General features: G+C 45.1%; 1 protein-coding gene across 6 annotated transcripts in view; it reads left to right on the forward strand.

Moving 5' to 3' along the window:
* The window catches only part of Astn2 (astrotactin 2), an 851054-nt gene that overhangs the window by 494416 nt on the left and 344018 nt on the right, over window positions 1–12620 (forward strand). For all 6 annotated transcript variants that reach the window (XM_047524417.1, XM_047524419.1, XM_047524418.1 and 3 more), the window contains one exon: window positions 6358–6508. In XM_047524417.1, the coding sequence (XP_047380373.1) occupies window positions 6358–6508 (151 nt within the window). The remainder of the gene's footprint in view (window positions 1–6357; window positions 6509–12620) is intronic.

The following is a 12620-nucleotide window of genomic DNA, read 5'->3' on the forward strand; positions in this document are numbered from 1 at the left end:
TCTCACAGTGAGTGAAGCTGGGGTTCTGCCTCAGGGCCTTCTGACTGCAGATAACCTGCCCTTTCATTCACAGTCCTTCCCTGTGGTCGTGCAGTTGGTTACTGAGAAGGCTACACCCCAAGGAAAAGTGGGTGGGAGGGAAATTTGATTTCTATCTTCAAGAGTTTGTTCCACCTTCCTCCTTCCCCAGGAGCTCATGAAACAAAGTTGCCAGTTGTTACCAGAGAATGATTAGTGTGCATCTGTAGGGGGCTTGTCACTGTCTGGGCTCTGAGTCATCCATTCACACCTCTCCATGAGCGACACAGACCTTTCCTGGTGTTTATTAGCCACAGGCCATGTCAGCATCTGTTCCCAGCCGCCCTGCCTAGTGCTCACCCTGCATGGGGCTCGGGCCAACTGGGCCAAATGGAACCCAGGTGATGCATTTGCACTTGGCCAGTCAGGTAATGAGGGGATGGCAGCCTCGCCTAACCTGGTGGTGTTTGGCTGACTTCATTTTGAAACCAATATTGTCAGAAGGAGAAAAAAGAATTAGGATGTCAGAGCTAGAGAGATGCCTGAAAACATTTTAGACAATGTTTGGACTTAGGTGCAGAAACAGGTGCAGAGAGGCCCCCCAAAACAGAATAATAATCAGCTCAGCACAATATCTGGCTCAAATATTTATTGAACGAATGAACAAGGAATAAAATTGTATTGAGTTTTAGAGTTTGGAAAGCACATTTTATGTATCATGTTATTATAGTCTCGGAATAATCTACAGGCTTGGCAGCAAGACAGATATTGTTTCCATTTTACAAATGAGAAGTCTGAAGTTCAGAAGAAACTTCACAGAGGAGAAAGAATGAGGCCTCTGGAAATGAGCATACCTGGGTTCAAGTCCTAACTCCAACACTGCTTCAAGGTTTTCATGACCCTAAATCCAGAAGATGCTTGTCTTAGTTTCTTTATGCTACTGTAAAAAAATACACAGGCTTGGAAATTAATAATGAGTAGAAATGTATTTCTCATGGAGGCTGGGAAGCCCATGATCGAGGACCTGCAGGTTTGTTGTGGTAAGCATTTATCTCTGCTTTCAAGATAGCACCTTGAGCACCGCGGCCTCCACAGGAAGGGAAGAGTGTGCCTTGCACAGCAGAAAGCAGAAGGGTAAAAGGGACAAACTCCCTCTGTCAAGTTCTTTGATAAGGACACTTACTGCCACTTACAAAGTCACCATCCTCATGACTTCAGCTCCTCTTACAGTTTTTGTCACTGTGACCAAAAGACCTGACAAGGACGGAGTAGAGGAGGAAAAGTCTATTTTGGTTCACAGTTTCAGAGGTTCAGTCCATGGTCAGCTGACTCCATAGCTCTGGGCCTGAAGTGAGGCAGACCATCATGGCAGAAGAGTGTAGCAGAGGAAGGCAGCTCAGGACGTGGAAGGAAGCAGACAGGAAGTGTTCCACTCACAAGGGACAACATATAAACCCCAGAGCATGCTCTAAGTGATGTACTTCCTTCAGTCCATCTGCCTACATTTACCACCCAGTTAATCCATATTGGTGGTCTAACCCACTGAATAGATTAAACCTCCCATAACCCAATCATTTTACCTCTGACCATTCTTGCACTGTGTCACACATGAGCTTTTGTGGGACACCTCGTATCCAAACCATAACAAGACCCTGTATGCTACTACTGTTAATTGGTGACTAAGTTTAGCATGCGTTTTGGACAAGTCACACAATTTCCTATCATAGCAAAATGTTCCTTTAAGAAGAGAAGGGACATACAGATACAGGAAGATATTGGAGTCATGAAGCTACAAGCCAAGAAAAGTGAGGGGTTGTCAATGGCCACTGGAGGCAAGAAAGAATCCTTCCCTAAAGTAGACAGAGGGACATGACTCTTTCAATCTCTTGGGTTTGGACTTCTAGCCTCCATAATTGTAAGAGAATAAATTTCTGTTGCTTTAAGGCACCCTGTTTGTGGCGCTTGTGATGAAGCTTCTAGTAAATGAATATGCTGTGTCTCCCCTCTTACTCCAACATGAATCGTGGCTGTGGTAGATCACAAGCGCAGGTCAGGAGTCAGGTGCTGGGGTTACACAAAGAACACAGGCTCTGCCCTTCCCTTTTCTTCCTCCTCAAAAAGGAGAGAAACTGGACCCCGATTCCTACAGAATTGACCCTCATGAGAGCTCTGATCCACCCAAGACACGGAACACGTTGCTGACCCTTACCCGTGGCATAAGGCAAGCTCAGGACTAGAAGCCTGACAGATCTATGTGCGCAGCCTGACCTTGCTGCCCTGAAACCTGCTTTCCCCAGCTGCCTCTGGGAGGGAAAATGTGTAGCTCACAGGGCTGTTATGGAAATCAAAAGAGACTGCGCAGGAAAGGAGCCAAGCACTGCTCTTGGCACATGGCAGGTGCGCAGGAAATCATAAATCAGGAAGATGACGCTGGTGTTGAGCCGACTCCTGGAGAGGCCTGGATCTTCTCCCAGGTCCCCTGATGTACCAGCGCTGTGCCCCTCAGTCCAGCAGGACTCTGACCCCCGGGCTGCTCCACCGATCCCCACCTCTCTCTCTCCACTATGGGGGCAGTTTTAAGATCTAACAGATCCAAACCAGGCGGCCACTTCCCCTGGCTAAACCGTCCTGGGTCAGGGCTTTGTGTTGTAGGGAGCACTGCTTACATGCAACATGTGACAGGTCTGTGCAGAACTGGTCTTTCTAAAAGCTCACCGCCCCCTGTTTGCATTGCCCAGCCATCTCTGGGTTCCACAGGAAGCGGGCATTTTTTGCTTCTTTTTCTCTTCTTTGTTTCTCCGTGGTTTAGTCTCTGCATCTCTCTGTGTGTTCTTTTCCACTCAGTGTCTTTCTCTTCACTTTTATTTTCTGTCTTTCTGTCTTTGTCTCCCCTCCCTCTTTACTCCCTCCCCTCCCTACCCTTACACATTCGTTCTGTTTATCCGGATGTTTTCTCCTCTTTGCATCTCCACTTCTTACTCCTCTCTTCTCTCTTTTTCCTCCCCTGTCTGATCCCCCCTTTCCTGTGCCTTCTCTGACTCCATTTGCCTGTGTTTTAATCTCTGTGTCCATCTTCTATGTGTGAGTCACTATGCATCTATCTGCCCACCCACCTGTCTGTCCATCTATTCATCTGCCCCTTTGCCTTCCTGTTGGTGACTAAATGTGCTTCTCCCTCTCCTTTGCTCTTCTCACTGTCTAGAAATTTCTCTATGTTCCTCGTTTCTTGTTCTCTCACTCTATCAGATTGTTTCCCCTTCTCATCTCCCCTCTCACTGTCCATTTCTTCCTTTCCCTCAGAGGATGATGTTAATATTTTAGTAGCCTTGATGTCTTTACAGGATCCTGAACTCTTGCCGTGATTCAAAAGTGGCAAGTCTCCTGGGGCTTCATTGCAGGAACTGTGAAGCCCCCTTACCTGTCACCTTGCTGTTGTGTTAGGAAGCAAGGGACAATCTGGTGGCTCTCCTTGCTTGTTCTCCTCTGTCAAATCCTGCAGCTCTGAACCTGAAGGATGTGAATGAGAACCCAGACTAGGGACAGAGAGGAGCTAGCTCTGGTGAGGACTACCTGGTGGAGACTGCATCTGTGGCTTCTGGTGTTTTCTTTGTTTCATTTGAAAATATTTACTTAGTATTTGTTGTTCCAGATCCTGTGCTGGGGACTGAAGAAGACTGATTAAATCAGCCCCTTTCATGAAAAGCTTACAGTTTCTCTGGGTAACCATGAAGCCAATAGTTAAAATCAATAAGACAAGAGATTTAAACAATGTGTTCAAAAGGAAAAGGAATTAATTCAAGTGGGGGAAGTAGAGAAAGGCTTTACAAAGTAGGGAGCAATAAGCTCTGGGGCAGTAACGACCTTGTCCAGAGTCAGTGCTGAATCCCCAGTATGTAGAGTAGTGTCTGGGACATAGTAAGCACTCAATAAGCATGGGCACTATATGAATGAATGAATGAATGAATGAATAGAAACAGTCATTAAGGAAGGTATTGTCAGGAAGATAATTCAGAGCTGAGCACCCCAGACAGAAGGAAGAACACAGTTAAGGATTCAGAGAGTAAAGGTACAGGTTGCAGGATGACACTCCAGAAATTTCCATTCTTGCTGCATTTGGATTTCAGAATTTTAATTAGGGATGTTCAACAGATAAACTCCTTGTCATAGTCTCCCAAACCCCAAAATTTCCAAGTCTGAAACACTTGTGGTCCCAAATATCTTGGATAAACCACACTCAAGCTGTATAGACGGATCCAGATCCTTTTTCAGGGTCAACCCACCCAGCCCTCAGCTCTGGTGATCAGTGCTGATGGTCTGCAGGTATGTCTCCCCTGGGGCACTGCCTTCAGCCACGGGGAACAGCCTCACACAAGGATACCTGCTTCCAGATTGTAGCCCTCGGCCAATGGCTGGCTAACGTGGACGTGCAAAGGCCCGGATCCCTTGCCTTAATCCTGGGTATCCATAAAGGACCATCCCAGCCCCACAGCTCCCCACAGGATGTATCTCAAAAGAAGGCTACTCAACACTTACCTGCCTTTCATGGTCTGCTTTGAGGGAACCTGAACTAATACCCTGTGTTCAAGAAATGGGAAGAGGCATGTGGAAGGGGACAGGGTAGATAGAACTGGATGGGTATCTAGGGGCTGGATTACAAAGACTCCCGAAGGTCAAGGCAACTCATTTAAATTGTACTCTGCAAGTACTGGGGAGCCACTGGTCAGCAGAGTGTCTGATCAGAGCTGGGATTTACTAGGTTCAGAGCTGGGATTTACTAGGTTCAGTGGCAGTCAGCACAAAAATGGGACAGAAGGACTGGGAATGAGGCTTGGTGGTTGATCCCTTGCCTAGCATGGGTTGATCCCTTCCCCAGCACTGGAAAAAAAAAATTGTAAGATAGGACAGAAGTGGATAAGATTGGAGGCAGGACATGAGTAAGAAGACCCAATCCTGGAGACCCAATCTCACTTCCAACCCTGTATCAATCTCTGTGGTCAAGCTCATCTCTGGATTCTAGAGGGACAGAATGGGAAAAGGTGTGAAAGATGGCCCAGAGACACCACCAGCAGCACCCCTCAGATCCACCTGTGACATATGCACATCCCTTCTTGCATGGCTGCAGTCTCAATGAGCCATAGGTCATGGAAGAAATGGTGCTTCTTCCCATGGCCTGTGGTGTCCCTTTAACATCCCCTGTGGCTGTGAGGATCCCACATGCCCCAGTGTGAGGGAGTCTCTTAATTGAGGACCTTTCTCCAGAAATCTGCACCAGAAATATTCTTCTGTATCCCTGTGTTACAGAATGCATCTTACAGAACTCCATCTTGCAAGATTTTGGCAGATCCATGGATTATGGTACCTCATCCACTCTTACCTTTTGGGAATCTCATTTGGGAAGAATCATGTGTTCCCCTGGAATCCCATGACCTTCCCACCTGCTTGTTGCTGACAATCTTGACCGTGTGACTCATATGCAATAGTTGGAAAAAGCAATGATCTGATTTGTGTCCTAGGGCCAGACATGTGTGTCTCTTGACTCTGAGGTCTATAGTCTGGGACTTGGGATAGGCCTCACAATCTTTCCTAGCTTCAGTTTTATAAATTGAATAATAACTTAGAATACTGATGTTAGGATAATAGAAATGCACTCATTTGTTGAGTTGCTGCAGGAAGCCCTAGAACTTGTAAAAACAGATGTGAGCAAGGTCAGAGTTGTGTAAGTGGGAAGAGCTTTCTTTTTGGACTCAAGAAAATTTGTATAAACTTCAGTTCTATCACATTACAAGCTGGGTGGCTTTCAACAAGGTACTTGGCCTTTCTAACCCACAGTTTACCTAGTGATAAAATGGAAATCTCATACCTACCTTCCAAAATTATGAGGATTCATGAAACAAAAGGTACAAAGTTCTGTTTCTCTTTGTTTTGACAGGACTTCAGTACCATGCCCTATGATGGCATACCTATTATTAATATTTTCTTTTAAAATATATATTTGTATTACTTTCCTGATTACAAGAAAAATAAATAATGGTATCCAATGGAATGAATTCTTTTTTTTTTTTTTTTTTGGTACCAGAGATTGAACTCAGGGGCACTCAACACTGAGTCACATCCCCAGCCCTATTTAGCCCTATTTTGCATGTTATTTAAAGATAGGGTCTCACTGAGTTGCTTTAGAACCTCATTTTTGCTGAGGCTGACTTTGAACTTGCAATCCTCCTGCCTCAGCCTCCCGAGCCGCTGGGATTACAGGCACGTGTACTGTGCCTGGCTCACTTTTTTTTTTTTTCATACAAACATAGACATCTCCAGGGTTTAATCATCCCCTTTCTTTCCAAGGGAAGAAGCGATGCTGTCCACATACTTTGAAACCATCAATGACCTGCTATCCTCCTTCGGGCCAGTTCGGGACTGCTCTAGAAACAACGGAGGCTGTACTCGCAACTTCAAGTGCGTGTCTGACCGCCAGGTGGACTCTTCAGGATGCGTGGTGAGTGCCCATTGACCCAGGCACATGGTACCAGCCCGGGTACCAAGGCCAACGGTTCAGGTCATCCCTTTAAGAGGAAGCTGTCAGGGAGGATCATACAGCTCAAAGCTCTTGCTCCTGTGGCCTCTGGCCCACTGGGCTCCTTTGGGTTTGTTATCTATTAAATGGGATGATTAAAGCTATGTCTGAATTGTTGGAAGAGTGATTCAAGTGCCTACCATAGAATAAGTCCTTGAGAGGCCCTGGCTTCTAGAAGCTTATAGTCCTTTGGGGAGTAAGATAGAGCATGCCTTAGTCCTGTCAATACATTGGGGGCAGGGGAGATGATCACTGAGATGTAAATAGTATAAAACCTAGGTGATCTGCTGTGGTCTAGAAAGGAAAGTTTCATTTGAGACCCAAGGTTTGCAATGGGTACCTTGGGAAGTTGGTATTGTGAAGTGGCTTCTTAAGATGAATCACACATCCAAAGATCGGTTCACTGGGAAGCTTCCAGATTAGGAGATGATGTAGTGGAACTATTTTATACTTAGAAATCAACAGGTCTTCAGAGGTGGATGGGCAATTGGAGATTTGAATTCGTAGGATTATAAGTGATAGAAACTCAACACAAACTAGTTCAGGGATAAGGGGAAAATATATTGGCTCAAGTAGGAGTTTAGGCACAGTTGGATCAAGGGGCAAAAGCAATATCAATGGGGTCCCTCTCCATTTCTTAGCTCTGCTTTCCTTAGCATCACACCATTCTCTCCAGCTGGGCTTCCACCAGTCAGCGAGACCTGCAGAGCAAGAACACTTCTTTCCTATTCCCTCCAACTATAGTCCCAGGATTCATGTCATTTGGCCAACTTGATTCTCACTCCCAACCCTGTATCAATCTCTGTGGCCAAGCTCATCTCTGGATGAGTCACAGTGGGAGCTTCTGGCAGGAAGCAGCTGCAATGCAGGCCTTCAGATGGGGGAGGCAAGGACACATGGGGCACCAGACGCAGGAAAAGGAGCTGTGAATTCCAGGTTGGTGGCTGTTTTAGTCAGCTTTTTTGCTGCTGTGACTAAAAGGATCTGACCAGCACAATTACAGAAGAGAAAAGTGTATTCGAGGGCTCACAGTTTCAGAGGTCCTAGTCCATAGAAGGCCAGCTCCATTCCTTGGGGCTTGGGTGAGGCTGAACATCATGGCAGAAGAGTATGGCAGAGGGAAGCAGAGAGAGAGAGAGAGAGGGAGGGAGGGGGGAGGGAGAGAGGGAGAGAGAGAGAGAGAGAGAGAGAGAGAGAGAGAGAGATTCCACTCTTCAGATACAAATATATACCCAAAGCCATGCCCCCAATGTCCACCTTCTCCAGCCACACCCTTCCACTTTGGTTATCACTCAGTTAATCCTTATCAGGGGATTAAATCACTGATTGGGTTAAGACTCTCACAACCCAATCATTTCTCCTCTGAACCTTCCTGCATTGTCTCACATGAGCTTTTGGGGGACACCTCACATCCAAACCATAACAGTAGCCCTCATCTGCATCTCCTTCAGAGTATTGCAAACCAACCCTTCCTCTTCCATTGTGGAAAAGTGAGGTCTACTGAGGGAAAGGAGGATTTGCCCAGTTAGAACCAGTAGGTGGACAAACAATTCCAAAGGATGTCCCGAGTCCATGTTGTCTCCAAAACACAAGTTTGATCTTTATGAGAGGATTAAGTTGTCTGCCTTTTTGCTCGTTAGTATTAGTTATCTTTCCTGAAAGATTTAGCTTTTGTCCTTTAGGGTAGATTCTCAGAAGAATGAAACCTCAGAACTTCAGAATGCAGAGATGTGTGTGTGTGTGTGTGTGTGTGTGTGTGTGTGTGTGTGTGTATGAGTGTGTGCACGCGTGTGTGTGCGCGTGCAGACAGGAGGTCTCTCTCTCTCTCTCTCTCTCTCTCTCTCTCTCTTTCTCTTTCTCTCTCTCTCTCTCTCTCTCTCTCTCTCTCTCTCTCTCTCTCTCTCTCTCTCTCTTTCTCTCTCTCATTAATACATCCTGGAAAAGTCAAAATAGAGAGGAAGAACATTCATTCCCTGGAAGTTAAGAGAAAATTCAAATTTCTGATCATGTTGTTAGAGACCTTTCTTAGTAAATGAAGGCCTTAATGTTAAAACTGCAACTCCAGATTCAGTAGATGTCAGGCAAGCTCTTCTCTGCAGAATAGACAGGGTAATACCCACCTTTACAATTAGTTTTAAGATTCCTTTTGTTTCTCTGTAGACTCTATTATGCTTGCACAGAGAAACTTTTTCTCATAACCTCCCCTATGAGAAACCCCATATTGTATAAAAATCATCATATCTTATATTTTAAAAACTCTTCAGCATTTTTGAAACATGTCTGTGGCCAATGATTCATCCTTACAACAAACCTGAACTATAAGTTTCCTCACCTATGAGGATATAAGGCTCCAGGAATACAATGACTTCCAAGGTCTTACCGCCAGGTGGCAGGAGAGAGGACCAAGGCCACATCTTCAATGCCACATTTTAGAGCTAGGACCACTTGGGAGCTTCCTGAAAGGAGATGCAAGAACCGTGGAAAGAAGATTTGTGGGAGTGGGTTGGGATTAAGCCCTGAGTTGGTCATTGGATAGCTGTGTAATCGACATTGACTTTGTTAGTCTGGGTTTCTTAGTATTTCAAAAAGGAACAACAGCACTTGAACTCATAGATTTTCTGTAAAATTAAAGAATACAACTGGCAATGATTTCAGATTTTAAAATTGCCATTTTTAAATGAGATATGATCATATCACTGATAATATTTGCAGCCACACAAATTTAGAAGCACAGCTTAACTAATTTTCTACAATGTTTCTATAACTGAATGTCATTCCTGTTCTGTTCCATCCATTTGGTAGTGGAAACTTAAATTCTATTCAGTTTTGGTTTTCAAGCTCTCACCTCTTCCTGAATATTTATGTCCAAGGGGCCTGATGTGTCCCTAAGGTGTAGGAGAAAGGGGGATGTCGGATGCTGGGCCATCACCTCTCAGTCTGGCCCTCACACTCTTTGTCTTTCCTGTTATATATAAGGACCTCTCCATGCCTGCCTGATTCACAGGTGTGTGGTCCTTGCTGGCATCTGCTGCTTGATAATCTTCATTCCACCATGATATCATTTAAGGCCAGCTGGTTCTATGAATCAGGTAGTTTTCTCACCCTTCTGAAGGCCTGAGGAATGCCCAACAGCTTTTCAACCCACCCTCAGGATCCCAGGCGCTGTCTGAAGCCCTGCTGATCTAGATTTGCCTTGAAGGTATTTGCAGTTAACTGTTCTCCTGCCAGGGAAGAACACCGCCATGCCTGTCATTGACCAGATGCTGTTTGGCAAGTAAGGCACAGACGAAGGCCGTCTCCAGCCCTCAGACCCCCCTGGATTTTATAGTTCTTCATCCCTTCCAGCATGCATGTAATTAGCCTGGTGGGAGTAGGGTCTGGAGTCCTTTTTAAGAAGACTCATTAGCACTTACAAGTGTACCTTGTTTGACTTTCAACACTCCTCTTTCCCTCCAACTCAAGTGGTCTTTACTTTTGTGACTGAGAGAGGGACTAATTCTATAATACATCACAGATTCTTCTGTTATTTTAAAATTATTATTATTTCACCTTCTATGTAGACTTTGCCATCTCAAACACAAAATAAAATATCTTGACTTCTTTCACTTGGTTTTCTGCTTCTGCTTTGGTAACCTTCCCCTGGAGTGAAGTGTTCCCCTGGCATGTAGTTTTTCAATTTGGGGATGGTCATAAGGTGTGTAGTAGGAGAATAGAGCCCTCCCAAGGAGGGTCACATCCTAATTCTGAGAAACTGTGAATGTTACATTACCTTACCTCAGGACAAAAAGGGAAATGGCTTGCATGTAGAATTAAGGTTACTAATCAACTGGCTGTAAAGGGGATTATCCTGTATTATCAGGGTGCAACCTGTGTAACCACGGGGGTTCTTCATTGTGGGAGAGGAGAGCAGAAGAGGGCATCAAAGAGAGGTGACAATGCTGACTGAGGGAGGAAGCACAGGGCTTGCAAGCTAAGGCGTGTCTCTGGAGGAGTCTCTAGAGACTGGAAAAAACAAGAGCACAGATTCACCCCTAGCTCCTCCAGAAAGGAACAGCCCTTTGGACACTTTGATTGTAGCCCAGTGAGACCCGTATTGAGCTCCTACACTAGAGACCTGCAAGATAACAAATTTACATTGTCTTATGTTTGTAGCAATTTGTCATAATAGTAATTCAATGCTAATGCGGGATGAAAGAATATGAGGAGGGAGGCTGATACATAAGTATGACATAAAGAATCCTTCTGTTATTTTTATTTTCAGTTATTTCTGGGGAAACCTCACCTCTTGACCAGAGATGGAGGATATAACAATGAATGAAGCATCAGAAAGGGAAAGGAGCCCAAGTTCCCTTTCAGTACTCAAAAGAGTAAAAAATTATTAGACATAAGAAATGTTACAGATCTGACAAACATAATGATATCAGCAAGATACAGTTTTAAATGTGCGATGGGCTCATTTATTCTCTATAAGTATTCGTGATTTTAATCAAAATAGAGGACTAAAACAAGGAAAACAGTAAGCACTTAATCATGGCTTTCTTAGAGGACCCATCCACCACCATGTCTAAGTAACTGCCGCTCCCTGAAGCACTTCTCTCATCCTCTTCCTTTGGGTGCCCTGGTTTTCCCTGCATGGGAAGAAAGCCTTGTGATCAGTGTAATGCCAGGCAATCTTGTGATCAAAATCCATCCTCCTCAGCTCCTTTGAACTGCCAGTCCATAGCTCACCTACCTGACCATCTATTGTTGCATAGCAAATTACCACAAAACTCAGTGGCTTGGAACACCTGCTTGGTTCCACTTGCAACTTCATGAGTCAGGAATTTGGGAAGGGTGCAGATGGTTTGCCTCTGATCCATGACAGATGGGTTATGTGGGTCCGGAGAATACATTTTCAAGAGGACCTTTTAGTGGGTCTGGTGCTAGAGGGGATAAAAACAGGCAGGTGACACATGCTATGCTGGCCTCAGCTGGAGCTGTTGACCAGAGTGTTTGGATGTGACCTCTCCATTTGACTTGGTCTTCTCATGCCATGGAGGTTGGATGTGCAAAGATACCCTCCCAAGATCAAGTGTTCTAAGAGCCGAGGCAGATCAGATGCTGCCTGGCCTTTTGGCATCTGGCCTGAGCACTTTCTGTTTAAGGTCATTAAGGTCAACCCAGATTCAGTGGGAGAAAACTGCATTTCATGTGTCAGTGAGAATTGCAAAGAATTGTGGCCATCTTTAATCTACCCATTTACCTACAGCATGAGTCACAGACAAGGGTTACCTGAATAGGGAGGGACCCTACAGATTCTGTTGCAGACCAGGTCCTCTCTCGTTATACAAATAAAAGCCTAGAAAGATGCAGAAATCACTCAAGTTCATGCAGGGAGGCAGTGAGGGAGTCTTGGTTGACCCCTTCCTTCTAGTCGCACCTTCCATGGCAATGGCCTTAGGCCCCTGTATCTATTCAAATATGTGTTTAGAGTCCTCCTGACCAGCACTGTGAGTGAATAGGAGATAGAAAGACGAAAGCGCCATCTTGTTTATAAGCTACACCAAAAGATGAGATTGAGTTTAGCAGGGTTGCGGCGTAACCTTGAACAAGTCACTTTTTCTGTGTGTGAGAATATCCAAGAAGATTGGCGTGAGTATTAAGAAGAGGGAGGTGGTGGTTGGAGAAGACTACACTCACAAAACACCTACTATGTGTTAGCTGGCTTACACTCACAGCCAATAGTTGCTTACAAATGCCCCCTTAGATTGGCATCCATTTTAGGAAAAGAGAAGTGCTAAAACATAAGAGCAACCATGCATAGTGCGTGGTAGGCACAGATCTAAGTACTTTGCTTATTTTAACCGGTTTAATTCCCAGAGTAATTCTCTGGGCTAGATATTATTACTGTCTTCACTTTACGTGTGAGAAAAACGAAACACTCTGGGGTCTGTGGAGGAACATAGGGGGACAGGAGGCTGGTCAGGAGGGTGATGATGGACAGATTGGCATGCTCCCCGGATCCTAGGGAGTAATGGTACCTTCCTAGAGCTGC

Source organism: Sciurus carolinensis, chromosome 14, assembly GCF_902686445.1.
Source record: "Sciurus carolinensis chromosome 14, mSciCar1.2, whole genome shotgun sequence".
NCBI lineage: Eukaryota > Metazoa > Chordata > Mammalia > Rodentia > Sciuridae > Sciurus > Sciurus carolinensis.